Below are 24,448 nucleotides of genomic sequence, written 5' to 3'. Positions count from 1 at the left end.
CACAGATAGAGTTTCTTTGCATAACAGTGTTGGTCACTCAGTCATGTCTGACTCTTTGTGACCTGATGGATTGGTGTCCACCAGGCTCCTTTGCCCACAGAATTCTCCAGGCAAGAATACTGGAGTGGGTAGCCATTCCCTTTTCCAGGGGATCTTCCAGAACCCAAGGATAGAACCTCGGTCTTCTGCATTGCAAGCAGATTCTTTATTGACTGAGCCACCAGGGAAGCCCCTTTGCATAATCAGATCAGATCAGATCAGTCGCTCAGTCGTGTCCGACTCTTTGCGACCCCATGAATCGCAGCACACCAGGCCTCCCTGTCCATCACCAACTCCCGGAGTTCACCCAGATTCACGTCCATCGAGTCAGTGATGCCATCCAGCCATCTCATCCTCTGTCGTCCCCTTCTCCTCCTGCCCCCAATCCCTCCCAGCATCAGAGTCTTTTCCAATGAGTCAGCTCTTCGCATGAGGTGGCCAAAGTACTGGAGTTTCAGCTTTAGCTTCATTCCTTCTTTAATTTTACATGTGGAATTCCTAAAGGCGACACCGACTTCAGGTCACTGGCTCTATTCAGGAACCAAATGACATGCTAACCTTCAGGCTACCTCTGTGCACAAGGAACAACAGGCAGTCAAGGGATCGCTTTATTTCCCTGCACCCCTCTTATCCCACCCCTTTAATCCTATGTAGAATCATACCACAACTCCCCAAGCTTTCACCAAGCCATGGCATAAATATGGCCATGTGCTTTGCTGGCATACCAGAGATTTGCTCTTTGGGGAAGATGAAAACCAGAACACCTAGAGGTAAAACTAGGAAACAACTATTCACTTTCTATCTCCCAAGACAGAACACTCCCACAAAAAGGCGTGACTCCGCTCTTTCCTCTAGTTTTACCTACTGCCTTTCCTCCTCCTCCCCAAAACGTACTGCTCCCTCCTTCTAAGGAGCTGACTTACAGATGTGAGGAAGTTGCCTCTGTTCAGAAACCTCGCCACCAGTGAATGTGACCTGACTTTAAACATAAAAGTCATAGGTGACGCTCCCAAGAAAACTGCACACAGAGCTCAACGTGGCATCTGGCTCAGTTATTACAGGCTTTCAAGAGAACTAGCACGTGATGCCCTGTCTCTCGGACTCCAGGAACTAGCTCCAAATGCCAAACCTCATTTCCCTTTTACTGGAAAGCTCTCAGGCAGAGGTAGAAAATCGAGAGGCATCTTTTGACTTCCTATTTCCAAAGATTTTTCCAAATGTATTAGAAAGACTGACATCCAAGAGCGTATCAATGCAATGAGAATGAACTTCTTAACCTTCAAGTATTTGGTTAGTCGTTCACACATACATATTTCTAATCTTCCTGTTGGCTACATTTTCTAAATATATATCCCCATATGAGTCAAACTTTTCCTATCAGTATGCAAAATATTTGTTTAAAAGATATAATAAAAACATTACATATTTCTTGACAAATTAAGGAGCAATGCCCTGTTATATTTGTTACACATCACTTAATCACTTGCCTAGGTTTCTTCTAGATGCAGACTGTGCTCAACAAACAGGTATCAACTAAAGACAGAGCAGCCAAGCAGTGAAGGTGCTAAGAGGACACAAAGACGTCCTCTCATTCCCAACACATCTCCTAGGACTTGTCGAGGGACCTGGCATCATCAAATATTTTATAAATCCACAGTCTAACTTCAAACACAGAAATTTTTCTGTGAATGATTCAAAACTTCTATCTTCTTAGAAAGCTTAGATAAACTTGTTAGAAAGCTTCTTAAAAGCTTAGAAAAACTTTTTTAGTTTCACTCAAATGCTAAAAATGATTTTGTGCTTTTTCCAAACAGGACACCTCCCCTTTATTATTTTCTCTGTTGCCAGATGAGTTAAACCGCATTGTTTTCTCCCAATTGTCAAATGCTGTTCAAGAGCGTAAGCTATCAGTTACATTAATTTAGAATGGCTACCTTGAGTAAATTTCTTACCAAGATTTTTAATTCATTATCTCCAGCTAAATTCAAAAATTATAATGTTTTAAAAATAAAAACCACCTTGAGGAGTAATCACACATTCGTGGCAAAGTAATAAGTATATACAATTTAACATTTTTAAGTTAAAAGGCATTCAATACAAAATTCTATGATCACTTTAGTACTTTCAAAGACTGTTAGTAAAGTTAATATAACTTTAATTTCTAGAATTCCTGTGGTAGTAATTTTGAAAACTGCTGAGTCAGGATAGAGTACAAAGAAATCGCTAACAATACATGCTAAGATGGCAAAGTACAAGAAGCAGCAAGAAGCGAGTACCAGTGCAACTGATAATCATCATTTCAGGGTGACAGGACTTTCTTTTCAGCCTCACTGTGATGCCTGAAGCATCCTCAAGTGGGTCTGGCAAAGCTTGAGCGTTCTGAGAGCAGAGTCCTCTTATTTTTGGCGAACTCAACAGAGCTCTAATGGATCTCACTGAGTGGCAGGACATTTGCCAGTACCACAGTGATAGCAACAGGTGTCTACAGAAGGACTCTGGGTTCCCGTACTGGTTCTGTATTAAGTAACATCACAAATTCTGCTCTTCCCTTTATGTCAATCAGAGGATTCTCATAGTCAAACTTAGGTTCCTTCCAGTGTTTGCCTCTGTAAAAATGCCTGGATGTGTGTCTGTATGTATATCTTTATCCATGCTGCTTATCGTTCCTCACATTCTATTTCAAGATGAAATCATCAGTGTCAAGCTGTTGGTATTGTCTGTGTGTGTGCGCTTAGTTGCTCAGCTCTGTCTGACTCTTTGTGACTCCACGGACTGTAGGCTCCTCTGTCCATGCGGATTCTTCAGGCAAGAATGCTGCAGTGGGTTGCCATACCCTGCTCCAGGGCATCTTCCCAACTGAGGGATCAAACCCAGGTCTCCCACATTGCAGGTGGATTCTTTACTGTCTGAGTCACCAGGGAAGCCACCAGGAATGGTCTAGAAAGGAATCTGGTAATATGAATCAATTTACTTTGGCATCGGCAGGTGGCACTCCTGTGCCCACCTGATGGCATGAAGGAACAGCCACACAGTTTCTCGGTGCCTGTCAGCTCCTCACTGCATCATCTCCCCAAGTGCTATGGCTTTTATAAGCACTGCTTGTCAGGGGTGTAAAAGTTGTACCAATGTTTTATGTACCACGTTTTAGATATTGAAGCTCTTTTTAATATTTTCCACTATGAAGAGTCTTTATGGATATCTTCTTCCCCATGCCCACCAACAGTACACAAAAGTTTTTCAAATCATACAGTTTACCATTACATTTTCAATATACAAACTAAAAGTCTCACACACTTCTCTAAACAATAAACCATGTTCTAAACTTTTCCACTACTGCTTTATCCCACAGTTCTTATCTGACTTTCTGACTGATGATTGTCAGTATGTAAAAATTTTAGAGATCAAGTCTCTCATATAGGCAATGACTCTACTTTTTAATTGATGTGATACCATTATATGCTTGCCCTTTTTGCAATATTCAATTCCCTTTAACACTTCTCATTGCACAGACCAGAATTCCTATACTTTCAACATTTACTAGCCAACACATGTTTTTCCATTTACCTACCTGAGAGCCTTCAATGTATCAAAAAACTACTTCAAAAATAACCTCTCTCTGATCAAATCTAATATAAACTGTTTATATCACATACATTTAGCACATACATTACTCCCATTTATTTTCAGTAGAACAGCAGTCTCATTTTTTACCTCAGAGGCCCTACATTGACATATTATATGCCCTCCCCTTAGTAATTTATATTTAGGGTGAGAAAGCCCTGTAGATGGTACATGCAAGTTCATGAAACAGAACCAAAGCTTTCAACCTTCAAGTTTGAGGCCACAATGTTTTAAAAACTCCTGAAAAATTTGCAGTCCATCTGTATAATACAACTACCATTTGTTGTTCAGTCACTCAGTCAAGTCCGACTGTCTGAGACCCCATAGACTGCAGCACACCAGGCTTCCCTGTCCTTCACCAACTCCTGGAGCTTGCTCAAACTCATGTCCACTGAGTCGGTGATGCCATTCAACCTTCGCGTCCTCTGTCGCTCCCTTCTCATCCTGCCTTCAATCTTTCCCAGTATCAGAGTCTTTTCCAAAGAACTGGTTCTTCGCATCAGGTGGCCAAAGTATTGGAGTTTCAGCTTCAGCATCAGTCCTTCCAATGAATATCTAGGATTGTTTTCCTTTAGGATTGACTGGTTTGATCTCTTTAAAGTCCAAGGGACTCTCAAGAGTCTTCTCCAACACCACAGTTCAAAAGCATCAATTCTTCAGCACTCAGCTTTCTTTATAGTCCAACTCTCATATCCATACATGACTACTGGAAAAATCACAGCTTTGACTAGACAGACTTTTGTCAGCAAAGTAATGTCTCTGCTTTTTAATATGCTGTCTAGGTTGGTCATAGCTTCTTTTCCAAGGAGCAAGCGTCTTTTAATTTTATGGCTGCAGTCACCACCTGCAGTGATTTTGGAGCTCAAGAAAATAAAATTCTGTCACTGTCTCCATTGTTTCCTCATCTATTTGACATGAAGTGATGGGACCAGATGCCCTGATCTTAGCTTTTTGAATGCTGAGTTTTAAGCCTGGTTTTTTCTCTCCTCTTTCACTTTCATCAAGAGGCTTTTTAGTTCCTCTTCACCTTCTGCCATAAAGGTGGTGTCATCTGCATACCTAAGGTTATTGGTATTTCTCCCAGCAATTTGATTCCAGTCTGTGCTTCATCCAGCCCAGCATTTCGCACGATGTACTCTGCATATAAGTTAAATAAGCAGGGTGACAATATACACCCTTGGCGTACTCTTTTCCCTATTTGGAACTAGTCTGTTGTTCCATTTCCAGTTCTAACTATTGCTTCTTGACCTGCATACAGGTTTCACAGGAGGCAGGTAAGGTGGTCTGGTATTCCCATCTCCTTAAGAATTTTCCACAGAAAAATTGACTACCATTACAGAAGTCAAGTTTTTAATTGACATTTACTAAGTCTACCTTCAACTGTAAAAACTAATTTTTTTTTTAAAAATTATGTTTTGCTATATGTGGAAATAAGTTATAGAAAAAATAACTGTGAAGCTTAAAAAGAGAGCACAAAGATGGCAACTGTAAAACACTACCATGAAGAGAAGGCAGCTTAAAATTATTTAATTATCTTTATGAACTTGAGGGATTCCCAATACTTGCATCTCTGTTTGCCTGTACGTAGGTGATAAGTTGCTTCAGTCATGTTCAACTCTTGGTGACGCCATGGACCATAGTCTGCCAGGCTCCTCTGACCATGGGATTCTCCAGGCAAGAATATTGGAGAAGGTTGCCATGGCCTTCCCCACAGGATCTTCCCAACTCAGGGATAGAACCCACATTTCTTTATGTCTCCTGCATGTGCAGGCAGGTTCTTTACCACTAGTGCCTCTGGGAAGCCCTTGCTTGTTTACTATTGGGTTATCAAATAGTATAGAAACTTCAAAACTTGTATTACTTTAAGTGAAAACAAATAGTTCTTATTACTTAAATTTTAAATGGCTATAATACAGATCAGGGTCAACAGGTTGGTGAGCTGGAGAGTTGTATGAATGCAACTGTCCTCAGGAAATTCAAAACAGAAAGAGCTCTAAGAATAAAAGCCTTCACTCTTACGGATGGGCATTATACGGAGCCCCGCAGAGAAGTCCCAAGAACCCTCTGATGTCACTTTCACTCAACATGTGCATGTCTCCAACTCTAACAAAGGAAAGAGCTCTCTCACATGAATGAGAAGTGGCCAGATTCTCTTCTTGTCTGATGTTTTAAAACAATCACCTGAGTATCACCATAGTAAATTCACAGGAGTATTTTTTAATCATTTTTTTCTTCTTCTTTTGAAAGCATCTTCAACAGAATCCTAGATCATTTCAGGAAGACAGGATAGTATTCACACAGCAGATATAAACAGAAATAGGATTTCTCAAACTAATAGGTGAATGTTTATTTGCTCCACTCTTTCCAAGCTGCAAATCAGGGAAAGGAAGGCCTGGTGACAGTATGAGAAGAGTTTGCTCAATAATGTGAGCCATGAGTTCAAAAAGGCATCAATGTCTGAGTGGCTAACTTGGGATGGAGTAAAGACTTGGCATAATTCCAGAGATGGGAAGTACAGACTGACTAAATAGAGACACACCCAGTAAGATTACCTTCAAATACATCTTCTTACTTCATAAGGATCATAAAGAATGTTTTCATTTAAATATTTCCAAGATTGCTATCACAAGATGAGTAACTATGAAATTACTCACATCACTAGCTGGATATGCCCCAACTAAATATATTTAGAGAAGAGAAATAATACTGCAGAACCATGGAGCAAGACCGGATTGTGAATATTTTTAAGTATATAGTAAAGGAGTCTTCATGAACTCTAATAAACACTGAAGAGAGGAGACAGATGAATGGATACTATGAATAAAATTCATAGAAAATTATAACAAGGAGCTGACATCACCTTTTAGACCCGTCAATCCTTTTACTAATTAGAAAATCCCTCAAATTAGATTTTGTTCCCATTTCACTGTTTAATAAAGCCAAGAGAGATTACATGCCAAAGGTATACAGTAAAATGATTACTACAACAGACATTAACCAGGGAAGTATTCTTTAGCCCTCCACTGATTAGATTCCACAGTCAATCAAATTAAATGATACTAAAATGATTTACAGAAGACACTAACTTCAATAGCCGATCAGATTAAAAAGCAATAAATGCACATAACTACCTTCATTACTCAGATGTGTATCTTGTCTGAAACCTCAGTGCAGCGTTTATACCGTTTAAACTATCTGAAATGTCAGACCTGCCAGTTGGGAAAAAACTATAATGAGCTCATTTCCTCCAACTCCTGACTTTGATATTCCAGAATGCCAGTTCAAACTACTAGTAAAGCATAAAAGGCTGCTGACATTGCTAGGTAAAATAGTAAGAAAACACTTTAATGGTGATAATAAACTAGGATGTCTAGAGATTTTTAAAAAGGCAATATGCAGACCCTATATTTCATAAGAATTGGTCATTTTTCTGGCAATGAACTAAATAGAAGTCAGCCTTTTCTTATAGAATATTTTTAAAATCTGAATTTATTCTTTAAATCATATTTCAGCTAAAACTTGATATCTCAGATGGGTAAAATATTCGCAGAGACAGACAGTCTAATGTATTTTGTTGCTGTTGTTTAGTCACTCAGTCATGTCCGACTCTTTTGCAACCCCATGGACTATAGCCCACCAGGCTCCTCTGTCCGTGGGATTCTCCAGGCAAGAATACTGGAGTAACTTGCCATTTCCATCTCCAGGGGATCTTCTTGACCCCAGGAATTGAACCCACATCTCCTGCACTGGAAAGGGGATTCTTTACCACTGAGCCACCTGGGAACCCCCTGCTATATTTACCACTAATTTAAAAGTCAAGGTTTATAATACCAGGCTTCTGAGCGGCAAGTTTTACTTTCCTCTTAGAAATTACAACTATTCAGGATGATGGGATCAAATAATGATGCTTAACATTTAGCAGACCAACCAGCTAGGCTTTTCTTTAGTTATAAATTTATACAGAATATAATTACCTGGACTTTTTATCTACCCTGGATCTATCAGATTAAAATGCATTAATTAACCAGGGTTATAAACAATGAAATTCACCAGGAAGAGTTTTGGGTTTTTTTTTAATACAAACATCATGTAGTACTTTGGGATATCATCTTAAACTAAAATAGATGATTAACACAGTTAAATATTTACTTACACTACTTTTGGGAATATTCATTTAAGGAATGCTGCTGCTAAGTCGCTTCAGTCGTGTCCGACTCTGTGCAACCCCATAGACAGCAGCCCACCAGGCCCTGCCGTCCCTGGGATTCTCCAGGCAAGAACACTGGAGTGGGTTGCCATTTCCTTCTCCAATGCATGAAAGTGAAGTCGCTCAGTCGTGACCAACTCTTAGCGACCCCATTTAAGGAATACTGGGTACTAAATAGATTGACTACTTATTTGGTAATGTACAAAATCCCAAATTGATGTTACTTTAATTAGGAAACAAAGAATGAGCTTCTGGAGGCTGTGAATTTAAATGACATTTTAAAAAACCAATGTATCTGTCTCTAAACATGCATCCAAATGTTTGCTGTGGCCATGAAGGTAGAACCACGTATTTAACGTAACAATGCTGCTTGTCATCAAAACATTTTTTTTTTTAATCAACTCTGAATATCCTCACTGGTGACAATCTACTCAAATTGGATATATTTTTTGGAAATCACCTCAAGTAAATCAGAGCCCAGGCTGGTACATAAATTGCATTTTAAATAAAACACTTAAGTGTCACTGCTGCTGCTGCTGCTAAGTCACTTCAGTCGTGTCCGACTCTGTGCGACCTCATAGATGGCAGCCCACCAGGCTCTGCCGTCCCTGGGATTCTCCAGGCAAGAACACTGGAGTGGGTTGCCATTTCCTTCTCCAAGGCATGACAGTGAAAAGTGAAAGTGAAGTCGCTCAGTTGTGTCCGACTCTTAGTGACCCCATGGACTGCAGCCCACCAGGCTCCTCCATCCATGGGATTTTCCAGGCAAGAGCACTGGAGTGGGTGCCATCGCCTTCTCCATTAAGCGTCACTACAAGTATGTTTAATGACCTAGTTCTGGAAAGTGATGCCACCAAAAGGGAGATCCCTTAAAGTGTTGAGTAATAACTCATCACTGGAACTATAAAACCATGAAGTGACCTCTTTGAAAAGATCACCTATTTGGGTTGTTAGACGTGCATTCCTAAGTCTAAAAACACCTCTGTGCTCCATAGGTCTGCCTCCTACATAAACCCAACTACCCCAATCCTGACTTACAGGGCCTGCAATTGACATCAAAGTTATTTTTGCAGCAAGCTTCTAAATAGTGTATACTCATAGCTAAGGTTTCAGACCACATGTGTCTAACAGTCATTTTTTTCCCTCCATCTTCTGAACACATTAAAATATATATAATTTGCAAACCAAGATAAAGTAATTTCCTTTGAATGATCAACTGAGCTGACCACATAGCCTACTGTGGTCAGCTACTATTTGGCTACAACAACTCTAAATGTGGCATCAGAAAAGGACAAGAAACCTCCCTTAAACTTTCTTTGTGGCCCTTGTTCATATAACTGTCCTACTATTATGTAGAATTGCATGAAATGGACATTTTCTGTAGGTCATTGATGGTTGAATATCAACACTTAATAAGGTTCAACTTAACAACACTGCTCTAAGACAATGAAGTTTGAAACCTACCAACAGAGCGGATGAGAGAGAGACTTTTATCTTCATGGCCATCTACCTAGTAACAACTTGTATGTACATAAAGTTTGATAGTTTATAGAAACCTTGATATATGCATTGGGTTGGCCTAAAAGTTTGTTTGGATTGGAAAACCCAAACAAACTTTTTGGCCAACCCAATATTATGGGAACTTTGTGAATTAGGCAGATCAGATGCTCTGATCTCCACTTTATAGACAAGAAAATAAGGCTCAGATATTGTCATTTGCTCAAATGTCTTAAAGTATGAAGCAAGGAATCAAACCTAGGCCATGTAACTCCTGATCCTTGCTGTAAACAACCTTCCTGTAAAAGGATAAACAAAATCATCTAAGTCTGAGCACATACACTCCCAGTGCATGCTTGTGGACAGATTCCATAAATACTTATGTCCTAAGTGTCTAGATTGGAATACTTAAGTGCTTTCAAAAATGTGAGTACGTTCTTAAGTACATTCTTATACTTTATTTGCTCACATCTACAATCTGCACCCTCACCCAGGAGTTCGTCCTTCCATTCCACAGCCTGCTTGCCCCTCACTCTCAAAGGTCACCACCTGGCAAATTGTACTCTGCCTCCATGGGGGAACAAAATATTACATTAAACAGACACTTTAGGCTCCATACCATCAATCATGGCACAAGCCTCTTAGCATAGCCAAAGCTTCAGATGTGATTCTTAATAACATCATATTAATTGAATGAATGGCTGGCCCATAACTCAAATTGATTGTGGTAATGTAATGACTCCACTTAAAAGTTCAAAGAAGAAATTTGCTACAGCCTAAATTTGTTCTATAATCATCACTATGTACTGATGAAGGAAACAAGTTACATATTAACTTCTAAACCAGGCAACTCCATATATTAGAATACTCACAGCAAGTGAGAGCTGGTGCTATGTGATAAGGCTTTCTCCTCAACCACCCACCACTACTGGCCCATAAAGCAATAATAGAATCTTTCCTGTTTACTAATTTAAAATAATATATATTTCACTAATGCTATCTTTAGATACAGAGACAGATAACCCCTTCCTACTGTCTGGTACTGTGGGGGTGTCAATTTGCAGGAATCAAATCTCACTTGTTACCAGGAAAAAAAAGTCAGTGACTATAGTGGCCACGGAGTGGGGGATAAGACCTCTCATAACATGCATGTGTGCACACACACACACACACACACACCCCTTTGCTTTTGAATTATTTTTTAAATGCTTTAAATACTTACTCACACAACAGAACACCATTCTCTAGAGAAGCTCGAAAATCCTTTGTTTCAAAATTCTTCTCTGTTACTGCCTGAAAGACAGATTTGGGGATTAATTTTCTCTTAATGAGGAATAATACACAAGTCAAATTCAGTATCAGATTAATTAATAGGCATCCAGAGTCATACTTAAAGAATGTGCAGATATCACCAAAAGTTGTTCCACATAGGAAATTGTACGTGCATTTCTATGTTACAAAGAGAGTGGCTAACCACTTTAGTATGAACAAATATAAACAGAAAAAACCACAGCAAGTGTTCTCTATAATACAACCATTTTATGCAGGATAAACAAAACTTAGAAGCTTTATTTCTAGCATATTTTCTATTTTTAAAAAGCCTAAAAGCAACCTCCCCTACTAACGGTAAATAAAACCAAATTAAGGTATAACCTTGAAATATCAACTAGACACACACATCATTAATTTCAATTCCACTCTGAAATCCCTCAAGTTTCACTACAAAGCTGTATAGCAGAGGGCTATATGTTTAAGGATACTCATATCCTTATGAATATGGATATCCTCATGAAATGTTTCAAGTTTCATTACAAAGTTGTATAGTAGAGGGCTCATGAAATGTCCCTGATTTGTGTAAAGAGCTATTTACTGTAATATCCTAAGAAGAAAATCATTAAATCCTGACACTGACAGACAAAAGAGACAGGGAATATGGCATATACTTTAAACACACAAGTCCACACTTAGGGCTTTTATATATGAGCAGGCCATGCCTATGGTTACAAACAATGTTCTTAGCGAAACTGCTGAGAAAACGTCTACCAATTCTATCTTCCTCTGCCTTTTGAGGGTGAGTGGTTGGAGGAAAGGGGATCCCATAGAGAGAATGTTCAGTTGCTAAGTCATGTCTGACTCGAGACTCCATGGATGCAGCATGCCAGGCTTCCCTGTCCTTCGCTCTCTCCTGGAGTTCGCTCAGATTCATGTTCACAGAGTCAGTGCTATCCAACCATCTCATTCTCTGCTGCCCCCTTTTCCTGTTGCCTTCAATCTTTCCCAACATCAGGGTCTTCTCCCTGAGTCAGCTCTTGGCATCAGGTGATCAAAGTATTGGAGCTTCAGCATCAGTCTGTGCGTGCTAAGTCACTTCAGTAGTGTTCAACTCTTTGCAACCCTGTGGACTGCAGCCTGCCAGGCTCCTCTGTCCATGGGATTCTCAAGGCAAGAATACTGGAGTGGGTTGCCATTTCCTCCCCCAGGGGATCATCCTGACCCAGGGATTGAACCTGGGTCTCTTATGTCTCCTGCATTGGCAGGCGGTTCTTTACCACTAGCACCACCTGGGAAGCTCAGCATCAGTCCTTCCAATGAATAGTCAGGGTTGATTTCTTTTATGATTGACTGGTTTGATCTTGCAGTCCAAGGGACTCTCAAGAGTCTTCTTCCACACCACACTTCAAAGGCATCAATTCAAAAACACTGGGACAACAGTAGAAGAGAAAATGGAAGCCATTCAGGGAAGGCTGCTCCAAGGACCTCCTAGGACGGGGACCCCTGCCAAGGGTGTTGGCAGAGGCACCGCAGCAGCTGGGACAGCAGCAGCCCTACAGATGGACCCACCACCCCCAAGCAGAGGCCTTGCTCTACCACCACTTCAGGAAGAAATCCAATCTCTGAAGCCTGATTGGAAAGTCACTAATCTTAAACCCTCAGTGAACTCTAAAGCTCCTGCTGTCCTTACTCACCACTGACAGCTTTACAGTCCACTTCCAGTCCCTGTATATCTTCTGTATCTTTTCCACAACACCCAGGAGTGCCATCGCTACTCATAACAATGGGTAAGTGACAAAACAATGGCTCTGTCTAGCATTAAAGGTAGTTTCTCATAAGCTGGTTCTATAAATAAGGACAGGAGCCTGGGCCAGAGGTGACACTTTCAGCTGCAGGAAGTAGCAGATCCTTTCCTACAAAGGGCATTCTCTAAGAAGGGATACATCGCTGCATGAATTAAACATTTGCTGAGTGTCTCCATTAGATGCACTTACCTGGATAGTGGGTAGAGACCTTAAAAAAAAATGCAAGGAGCTCACAGCCACAGAAATAAAACACAGAGCTTAAAAGTGCATTAAAAGATATCCAAATGGAACGGTATATTCCTTCAGGAGTTACCTCGAATGTCTCATGGGTTATCCCAGCTAACCTGTGAGGCATAAACTCTTCTGAATTTCCCAAAAAAAATCCAAAAAACTCAAAGTGAGTACTGATCGCAGCTAGTGAAAATCCAAAAAACTCAAAGTGAGTACTGATCGCAGCTAGTGAAAATCCAAAAAACTCAAAGTGAGTACTGATCGCAGCTAGTGAAAATCCAAAAAACTCAAAGTGAGTACTGATCGCAGCTAGTGAAAACACAGTAAAATCTCATTTATCTGGGAACTCCTGCATGCGTGCTAAATCGCTTCAGTCGTGTCTGAGTCTTTGTGACCCTATAGATTATGGCCTGCCAGGCTCCTCTGTCCATGGGATTCTCCAAGCAAGAACACTGAAGTGGGTTGCCATACCCTCCTCCAGGGAATCTTCCTAACCCAGGGACCAAACCCACAGTCTCTTATATCTCCTGCATTAGCAGCTGGGTTCTTTACCACTAGCACCACCTGTGAAGCCCTGGGAACTCCTACCCAAAGCTAAAAAACATGAAAAAGTCCCAGGAATAACCAAAGCCAATGTCAAAGTCCATTCTCTCTAGTCAGTCACAGGAAAGCCCCTCAGAGCCACAAATTCTTAATTATCCACCACTGAAACTCTCTGTAGATTATGTTCCTAAGTCAAGGTAGATTTAAAGCAGTGAGGGAGAAGGAAAAAGGGGTGTGCCCCACAGATACACAGAGAGCAGAGTGACAGTCAACAGCACTAGATGGGCCAGTCAAGAGGCAGTGTAGCGAGTGATGAAATGGAAAGAGAAAGGGCTCAAGCCAGACAAAAGCACATTCAAATTCCACTTTCATTATGGTGTAGCTGTGTGATCTTAAGCAAGCAGAATCACCTCCATGAACCCTAGTCTGCTCATCTGAAACTGGATTAATATCACCTATTTGTTAATAATGGCCAAGATGCTGTGCAATCAAGTACCTAAGGGTGGCTCACAGTGGTATATGCTTAACCTCGTTACATGCATCAACCTTCGAGTAACACCCAGCAACAGACTGCAATAATTAACCCTCAAAAGAATACCTCTGTACTGTACAGACAACACTGAGTTAGATTCAGAATATTAACAAAGTAGAAATAATGGAATACATAGAGATATTCAGAAAAACCCAACTGTTAGAATGGTAAAGGCAAAATCATAGTATGTAGCAGATTTAAGAGCATCTCCCTCCATATGTCAAAACATGAATGTACTCTTCTTTCTACATGCACATGTGAGCACATGCTCAATTATGTCGGACTCTTCGCCACCCATGGACAATAGTCTACCAGGCTCCTCTGTCTATGGAATTTTCCAGGCAAGAATACTGGAGCTGGTTGCAATTTCCTACTTCAGAGGATCTTCCCGACCCAGGGATTGAACCCATGTTTCTTTTGTTTTCTGCATTCTGCAGGTGGATTCTTTACCACTGTCCCACTCCAGAAGCCCACTCATTTATAGATACTTAATCAAAATCTAAATAATGATATAAGACCTGATTCCATTTACACTATATTTACAAAACTAAACAGATTCTTAAAAGTTTATATTTTGCGGACATGGGAATTTGGCATGTTCTATACACTACTGACAGAGAAGGCAATGGCACCCCACTCCAGTACTCTTGCCTGGAAAATCCCATGGACGGAGGAGCCTGGTAGGCTGCAGTCCATGGGGTCGCGAAGAGTCGGACACGACTGAGTGACTTCACTTTCACTTTTCACTTTCATGCATTGGAGAAGGAAATGGCAACCCATTCCAGTGTTCTTGCCTGGAGAATCCTAGGGACAGGGGAGCCTGGTGGGCTGCCGTCTATGGGGTCACACAGAGTCGGACACGACTGAAGCGACTTAGCAGCAGCAGCATACACTACTGAACATAATATAAAATGACACCACTATTCTAGAAGGCAATGTATGAAATGGACCTGACATCTTAAACATGCTACTTTGGGGCACACTATGTGCAGATCTAGGAATTTATACTAAGACAGGTAAGGACAGGACAAGAACTCAGAGACATCTGCAGAACTGCTTCACAGCATTTTGCATAAGAGCAACAACTAAAAACACTCTGAATGCCCAATAAAAAGAAACTGGATAAACTGTAATATAACCATAAAACAAAACTGCATGAAACCTAAACTCATGTCAGAAAAGTATATTTATCACTTATAAAGAATACTTAACATATTCATTATAAGGCAATTTGTGAAAAAGTAGAGTATGATCCCAATTTCTATAATTCTATGCATTATGTAAATATGCATATATAAATATGTGTGCATTATATAAATAAATATAGACTAAAAATATTAACAGCAATGATTTCTAAGTTGTAGAATTATAGCTACAGTATTTTTTTGCTTATGTATATATGACCAACCTAGATAGCATATCAAAAAGCAGAGACATTACTTTGCCACCAAAGGTCCGTCTAGTCAAGGCTATGGGTTTTTCCAGTGGTCATGTATGGATGTGAGAGCTGGACTGTGAAGAAAGCTGAGCGCCGAAGAATTGATGCTTTTGAACTGTGGTGTTGGAGAAGACTCTTGAGAGTCCCTTGGACTCAAGGAGATCCAACCAGTCCATCCTAAAGGAGATCAGTCCTGGGTGTTCATTGGAAGGATTGATGTTGAGGCTGAAATTTCAATACTTTGGCCACCTCATATGAAGAGTTGACTCACTGGAAAAGACCCTGACACTGGGAGGGATTGGGGGCAGGCAGAGATGGGGATGACAGAGGATGAGATGGCTGAATGGCATCACTGACTTGATGGACATGAGTCTGAGTGAACTCCGGGAGTTGGTGATGGACAGGGAGGCCTGGCGTGCTGCGATTCATGGGGTCACAAAGAGTCGGACACGACTAAGCGACTGAACTGAACTGAACTGATTCTGCTATAGTAACCACAGTGTTTCTTATGCAATACACAAATTAAATTTTTATGACATTCAAAAGAAGTCAGATTCCATCAGGTTTAGGTCAATTTCTTGTGTCTCCTACATTTTAAGGATAAAGAAAACGACACCAGCTTTCAGGTAGGTAATTTTTCTCATTATCTATGTAATGCATATAATCTGAAAGTTTAATAATCCTTACCATTCCCCTGTCACTAGTAAGAAGGTTGAGGTTCAGAAAGTTTAACTTTCTAGAAAGTTACAGAACCATCCACATGGAACAGACACCAAAAACCTACAGTATTTTGCAAGCGCTCAGTAAGAGAATGTCTCAATTGCATCAGACACAGAGTGCTTCTAAACTAAAACAAATTAAGTTGTCTTCCATCTGTGTGACTTCAAAAATAATCCCCCACTGTTAAGTGTACGAAAAAGTTAACTCAGTAAACAAAAAATGTTGAGTTAATTTTTTCAATGTTCCTGAAAATAAGAGACTTGTGTCTGAACACATAACGATTGCGCATATGTTTGTATGTGTATGTGTGTGTGTATTAAAGAGAAAGACAGAGAGAAAATGTACTCTAAATGTTAATAAAATGAAAAGTTATCTGTAAATGGCTTCAGCATTTCTCCTGACATTTTCATGAACATGATAAAATGCTCATACTGTATATACTATCTACCTCAGCCTCAACAATGAAAAACATCTGATCACTGTAAAGTAAAATTTTTCATTAGCAGTTTACATATCCATATAAATATAAACACATCAAGACCTCTCCTAAGAAATTACAACAAAAAGTTCTTCCAAGAGCTTTAAACTGAAAAGAGAAATTCATAGAAGGGATTTTCCATCTACAGCAGTTGCCTGGATCACGTTCCTTAAGAAACACACAGAGTGGCCCCTACCATGGCCAGGTGAGGCCAGGGTGGAGCCCTGGAGCTTGTGAAGCCCCACCCCCCCACCACCACCTCTTCCTACCTGTAACCCTGGACCAGGGTGCTTAACCTCTTTGTTTTCTCACAGATGCAGTACAAAGTACCTAGGTCACAGGGTTGCACAGAGAATTAAATGGATTACTGTTATGCAGCCCTCAGAGCTTGCCCAATTCAGGAAGAGCATTCACCAATGTTAGTACAATTAGCTATTATGATGCATCTGTAGAATGAAGATAAAAAGTTTCATCATAGCAAACAAAGAAAAAGTCCATGTTGCCAGAAGTAACATCCTTTACTTAAAAGCACGAAACTGACTTACCACATTATAAACCTCCACCAGACTACCTTCTAAATCCTGGAAACTATTAAAAAAAAAAAATACAGAGATCTAGAAAGGACCTCAAAATAGAGTCAAGGTAGTTTTGGGGTTTCCCCCCGCCACAAAAAAAAAATGAAATCATACTTTAAAAATGTGAACCCCATCTATATTTGAAGAATTTGGTATGCTAAATGCAGTTACAAAATCTTGAAAGAGAAATTGGTAGTTCTAATCCAACAATTACTCATTGTGTTTTTCAATAATTTTGAACCACACTCATTAGCATGCTATTTGAGGTGTGATACATTTTATGTACGAGGCTGTGATTCATAGGACTAAATATAAACCACCTGTTTCCCAATGAGCTATCGAAAGTCAACGCAAACAGGAGTCATCACTATGTCACCAAACAGCCACACCTTCTCTTCTATAAAAACTTGTTTTCTTCCCTCTTCCTTGTCCCTTTCCATATCTTCCTAAAGAAGTTAAAACAAAATCATTACCACTTGAAATAAGCGAAAACATACATCAGATTTCATCTAGGATTCAATCCTGGATCCATCTCACACCACACACTTCTAAGTTATTGCTCAGTCCTCTACTTTTCAAATGGAAAGATGTATATTTGCCATACCTATTTTAGAGCCTCAAATGATATGTGAAAATATTTGACCCCTTCAAAAAGAAAAGGGGGAGAAAAAGGACTATACACTATAGTCGAGGCCAGTGCATCTTGGAGCCATGTGTCCCTGTGTGCTGAATGGCCAACCTGCTAGAAAGAAGCTGAGAAGTGACAGGGCCAAGTCTGAGGTTCTCGGGTGAGATGCTTCCTCTGAAGTTATAATTACTCCCCCTGGGCATGTTAAAGGCAGAACAGTGTGGCAGAAAGCTCACTCTGCACAAACACCACAGCCAAACCTGTCCTACCACCTGTAGCCTCCAGAGAAACCCTTGATAGGAAGTCTTTTTGTTTTTTAGCTATTTATTTATTTGACTGCATTGGTCTTGGTCACCGCACGTAGGATCTTAGTTCCCTGACCAGAGATCAAACCTGCGTCCCCTGCATCAGAAGGAAGATTCTTAACCACTGGGCCACCAGGGGAAGTCCTGATAGGAAATTTTTAAAGGGCATATGTTGTGAAAGAAAATACCTACCAACCAAACACATCCTCAGTAAGTGCCAAGTTGGCAAATGTCAAAAAAGCCATTTCTTTTGCTATGAAATATATTTAATAAACCAATGGGAATGATCTTCATACCCTTTACTGTTTTGTTTGGGGCTTTATTTTAATCTTCTTGCTGGATGAGATTGGCCACCAATATATAAGCACCAAGTTTCTCTACAGCTTCAGTTCTCAGTTCCAGCTCTGGCCATGAAATCCACATGTCTTAAATCCAAAACATTCTGGGAACTTCTCAAAGACTACTTCATACCAGACTGGTTATCAGCAAAATACTCATTAACACAAGTCAGCAGGCACTCGCCTCTTTTAAATTTTTCAGTTCCTTTTAAGCAGCCATTTCAAAGACGTTTAGAATCCCCAAAGCACTCTAGACCACGTTTTTGTGTGAATCACAGTGCAAAAACACAGGGCCCACTGGAGGGGAAAGGATGTTTGCTGACAAAGCCTAGCTGATGAGCTTCAGCTGGGCTCATAGTGGATTCCAAGGTAAGTTACTTACTAATTGATTGGTCATCTATTAGATCAAGAGATTTAAGATACATGCATATGATCATCATCACGCCAATCATATTCATGTAAGTCATGCCAAAAAACAAACAACAACAACAAAAATCCAAGGAACACAGCATCAGAAGCCCCTGTGGATCACAGGAACCACATTATGGAACAATTCACAAACAATGAGTCTGCCTTAATTGTTCCATTTAGGGACAGAATCTAGCATCTACCTTCCAGTGAGAGCACCCTTACAGGGTGTGGTTTCCAGAGACACGCCCCGGGCCAGCGCACATCAAGAAGCTGCTATGTTTTCGGTCTGAAAAGCTGCCAAAGAGATAAAAACACCCTTCCCTCCTTTTTCATCAAACCTCATTTAATATAATATAATCATTATATAATCCCCATGACACCACAAAACAGGTCCAATTTTTACAACGAATTCCATGAGACGTACATATTACTTATGACTCAATAACTTTGACAAACCTCATTGTCATGCTAAAAACCTATACATGCAAGGATTATGGCACACAGTTGAAAATATTAGGAAAAAACTAAACATAATTTAAATAGATATAAGTGTCTACCTCCTAGCTCTTTCCTTGCCCAGAGTAAAATTATTGAAAAGGTTATTCACAATAATAGAGAAGCCAATTCTTCCCAAAAGAATGGGCTCTGTCCTTTTTATTCTTTTTATTTTATTGGAGTATAGCTGACTTACAATGTTAGTTTGATTCAAGTGTATAGCAAAGTGATTCAGTTATACACATGCATATATTCATTCTTTTTCAGACTTTTTTCCCATACAGGTTATTACAGAATATTGAGTAGAGATCCCTGTGCTATACAGTAGGTCCTTGTTGGTTCCCTGTTTTATATATAGTAGGATGTGTATGCTCATCCCACACTCCTGATTTTCTCCCTTCCCCTGCCACACATTTCCCCTTTGGTAACCATAAACTCATTTTCGGTATCTGTGAGTCTGGGCTCTGCCCTTTTTAAACTACCGTAATAAAAATTTGAAGTCAGAGAAGCTGACTTCAAACTGTGGTGTTGGAGAAGACTCTTGAGAGGCCCTTGGATTGCAAGGAGACCAAACCAGTCAATCCTAAAGGAAATCAACCCTGAATATTCATTGGAGGGACTGATGCTGAAGCTCCAATACCTTGGCCACATGATGAGAAGAGCGACTCATTGGAAAAGACCCTGATGCTGGGAAAGATTGAAGGCAGGAGGAGAAGGGGACTACAGAGGATGAGATGTTGGATGGCATCACTGACTCAATGGAAGTGAATTTGAGCCAACTCCAGGAGATAGTGAAGGACAGGGAAGCCTAGTGTGCTACAGTGCGTGGGGTCGCAAAGAGTCGGACATGACTTAGCGACTGAACTGACTGAATAAAAATTTGAAGTCAGAGAAGCTGAGATCGGAGTCAGACTCTCTTCATGTAAATAAATAAAGTCTCCCAATTTCCTCAGGCCTCAGTCTTCTCAGCTACAAAAGAGGTTCTAGGATTACAACAGTCAACATTTTTTCTGTTTACTTTGTGCACAATCTCCCTTAGTCTCCACAGCAACTCAACGTGGTGAATGCTTTTACCCCCCCTTGACTTGAAAAATTGAGTTACACTATGGTAGGGACTTCCCAGGTGGCACTAGAGGTAAACAGTCCGCCTGCCAGTGCAAAAGACTCGGGTTTGATCCCTAGGTCCGGAAAATCCCCAGGAGAAGGAAATGGCAATCCACTCCAGTATCTTTGCCTGGGAAATCCCATGGACAGAGGAGCCTGGTGGGCTATAGTTTGTGGGGATGCAAAGAGGACACAACTGATCACGCACAGAGCACGAATGCTTACGTTGGAACTTAGGCTGGTCCTTACATAACAGGCAGGGAGCATCCAGTGAGCGTCTATGGAACCACTGCGTGAACCTTACAGTGTAATTAGGAACCTACCAGGCCCACCCAGCCTACTCTGCACACTCTCAAGGGTAGGACTGTCTTTCAACTTCTCACTGGTTGAAATACAGCTTACACATACTAGTTACTTATGTTAAATCTAATTACTCTTACAGTGAATATTCGCACTACAAATATTTTAGGCGAGGAAGAACAAGACCCCCCAAAAGGCATAATTGATGGTTAAACTTCAAGTGTCTGGGGGGTAGCGGGGTAGGGAATGGCTGTGTTTTAGAAGAACTTGCCTCAGTTTCCAAATGGGCTCTGTCCATTCTTGAGCAGTAGCTCAAGAATAAACACATACAAGAGTCTATAGAAGCATATCACTAGTGATACACATTTTTAAAAAGGAATATTCTTAAATGAAAACCTCAATGTTGAGAGCTGTTCACCACTGATTTGCTACATAGAATTTTTCCAGACTGAAGAATACATTAGAATTCAGCTTTCCATTTAAGTAATCCTTCTTAATTTTAACTAAAATGCTAAGAAAGTATTTGGTTAGTCACTCATTCAAAACCCACGCAATGACAATGGCTATGCACACACCTGGCCTGGTGCTTGGCACTGGGGATAGAAACAGATAAAGCAGTTCTTGGAAACTCCTCTTTAAAAGTCTAACCCTGTTTTGAAATATGTGGTTAAAGTGGTATTTTAAGCCTAGGCATCTCTTTAAAATGTGGTTAACCCTTTGAATTACAGCAAGTTCTTGGTTAGCTTATATTGTATATTCAGCATTGCTTTAAGTGACATAATTCACAAGTCACTGGCTTCTCTTAAGATCTGGCATTGTTCTACACAGTATCCTGACATATATAGGACTCTTTTCACCAATGCTAATATTACTTGATAGCAAACCAAAGCCAGCTCACCGTCTTCCAAGGTACCGGTATGAGAATTGCACAGATCACAGAATTTTAAATGGAAGCCAAAAGGCTCATAGTGGTAGAAAATCTAAACATCTATACATTTTCTGCCCCACTGCCCACAGTAAGCCCTCGGTCTCAGCGGCTACTGTAAATTACACCTCTCCACCCCACTTCTCCTGGGAAGCTCCCCAAGTCTTCAAGCAGTCAGAAAGGAAGACGAACAGCAAGTACACAGCTCCTGGTGTGATCCTGGATAATTAAAGCCAACCGTCATTATAAACACTCCGAATTCTCACTCGATCATCATTCGGCCAAATGCCAACTACGCTCAGATTCTGGGGGGGGAGGGCAAAAAAAAAAAAAAAGAATGAGTTTAACCATAATTTCTGGTCCAGGACAAGTGGCCACTTACCAATACCATTACCAACTTCCAGCTTACAGTCTCCAAATATTTTTGCTAAGCCAGAAGTATTAATAAACCACAAATGGAAAACAACTGGAAAGAACTAAATAAAACCAAAGGATGAAAGTTTGCTCCAGGGCTGAAATTTATGAGCCAGGTTTCATCTAGATATGAAATCCAAGACAATCTGAGCCCTATTAGCAGCTAGTTAAAGTCACCAAAAACATCACACACAAAAATGTGCTCAAGTTTTACAGCTATACTTTGTCCTGTTAACAATCACAAAAACTACTTCTAGAGAATAAAGTACATTTTATCTATAAATACCAGTTCATACTCCAAATTTATGCTGTGGCAGACAATAGGGAAAATACTGCAAGAGAAAGAAAGTTTACCCAAAGCCTAGTCTGGGGCATGAATTATTTTTTTCTCCTAGATCAAGGAGTTTTTGAATAAATAGCACACAAGGTACATGGAGATGTGAATATCCACTATCAGGATATTTTAAGGCAAGTTCAAATGCTTAATATAATCATGGGTTCTCAAGAGTCAAGAGACATCATTGTTTTGTGTAGAAATGTCTCACACACATTAGCAAGTCTCAACAATTACCTGCTTATCTCCTGGTGAATTATTATGAGAGTCATGACTGTGGGAAACATTCATTCTGGGAAACAGTGTGTCTGTATTACAGGTAAGAGTCACTACTTATTTAACATGAACTTCAAATGGGTAGTTACACCCCTGGGACCCAGGATATGCTTTACTCCCCAGTGTAAGTTTGGCATGAAGGGATGACCTGGAGGTGAATGTGACACAAGAATTGTCTAGATGATTCTCAGTGGATTCCTACTGCAAGCCAATAACGTCAACCTTCTGGTACCCAATCGTCAGCCTTCCTTCCACTTAACAATGAATTTCTAAGAAGAAAGAGATAATTACAATCCTATTCTTAGGTACATATTTGAGAGAAAATAAAAACACATGTCCACACAAGGAACTTTTATATAAATGTTCATAGCAGAATTATTCGTGTTAGCCCCCAAAAATGAAAATAACCCAATTCATTAACTGATGAATGTATAAATAGAAACGTGGTATAAACCATACAATGAAATATCATTCAGCCATGAAATAGAATGAAGAACTGACATATCTGCACCATGGACAAACCTGGAAAATATATGAAGCTAACTGAAAGAAACCAAACACAAAAGACCACATATTGTTAGATTCCATTCATGTGACATGTCCAGGGTAGGCAAATCCACGGAAACACAGAGTACATTAGTGGTTACCAGGGATTAAGTGAAAGGAAGAATGGGGGTGAGTGCTAACAGGTATAGGGTGTCCTTGGTGGGGTGATGAAAATGTTCTGAAATTAGGCAGTGATGCTGCTGCTGCTGCTGCTAAGTCGCTTCAGTCGTGTCCGACTCTGTGCAACCCCATAGACGGCAGCCCACCAGGCTCCGCCGTCCCTGGGATTTTCTAGGCAAGATCACTGGAGTGGGTTGCCATTTCCTTCTCCAGTGCATGAAACTGAAAAGTGAAAGTGAAGTCGCTCAGTCGTGTCCGACCCTCAGCGACCCCATGGACTGCAGCCCACCAGGCTCCTCCGTCCATGGGGTTTTCCAGGCAAGAGTACTGGAGTGGCAGTGATGAGGGTTGCACAATTCCTTGAATACATTAAAAACCAATTAACTGTATACAGAGAGTGAACTGTATGGTGCATGAATTCTATCTCAATAAACATGTTCTTAAAAAGCTCAATGAACTGTACACTTAAAAATTAGCACATTTTATTCAAGTTTAATAAAGATGGCTTTTTAAAAGGGCTTCAACACCATCTCACACCACATACACAAAGAAAGTTCAATCTAAGTTAACTATTAACTTGTTTACTATCTTCCTAAACATTTACCCACCTTAAAAAAATAGTTTATATGTAATTTCATAGGAATAGGTGTAAATTTGCAAAGGGAAATTTTCATCTTACTACCTCACATACAGAAATGCTTTAACTATGGCATTTCATTTTATATATCTGCACCTTTCTATTTTTAAACGTGTCATCTTTGCAGTATCGCTAAACAATTTCACAACACTAAGTTTTCTTAAGTCCATTTATGGCCTTTTTATATATATATAGTTCACTTTACTTAAATGATTTCAAAACAGAAAATATATGTAAGGTGTGACAAAGAGGGCCACAGCACCTCCACATTGGCTCCTGTTGTGAATTAATTACTCCCTCCCCACAACAGAATGGTTAAGAAGTCAGTTTTCTTTAAACAACTTGTAGGAACAAAGCTTCTCTTGCATTCTCCTTAGGGCCTTAATATACCAGTAAAGCTTCCAGATTATCTCAAAACTAGATATTGCTCAGGGTTCTGTAACATGTCTAATGATCAGTTTAACATATCCGTAGCTGAGTAATAACTTTAGTTTTTTATTGGAATCATTCAAGACTACAAAAATTGAAGCACTGAGAATAATTTCTTTAACACTACAATTGGCCCAGGAAACCCTGGGAGACAGTGAAGGACAGGGAAGGCTGGCGTGCTGCAATTCATGGGGTCGCAAAGAGTCTGACACGACTTAGCGACCAAAT

General features: G+C 40.1%; 1 protein-coding gene across 2 annotated transcripts in view; it reads right to left on the bottom strand.

Annotated features, from left to right (window-relative positions):
- LMO7 (LIM domain 7) overlaps positions 1 to 24,448 on the bottom strand; it is a 220,969-nt gene that overhangs the window by 135,878 nt on the left and 60,643 nt on the right. For both annotated transcript variants that reach the window (XM_055542674.1, XM_055542681.1), the window contains exon 3: positions 10,587 to 10,657. In XM_055542674.1, the coding sequence (XP_055398649.1) occupies positions 10,587 to 10,657 (71 nt within the window). The remainder of the gene's footprint in view (positions 1 to 10,586; positions 10,658 to 24,448) is intronic.

Source organism: Bubalus kerabau, chromosome 12, assembly GCF_029407905.1.
Source record: "Bubalus kerabau isolate K-KA32 ecotype Philippines breed swamp buffalo chromosome 12, PCC_UOA_SB_1v2, whole genome shotgun sequence".
Classification (NCBI taxonomy): Eukaryota; Metazoa; Chordata; class Mammalia; order Artiodactyla; family Bovidae; genus Bubalus; species Bubalus kerabau.
This window is presented reverse-complemented; position numbering and strand designations above follow the sequence as displayed.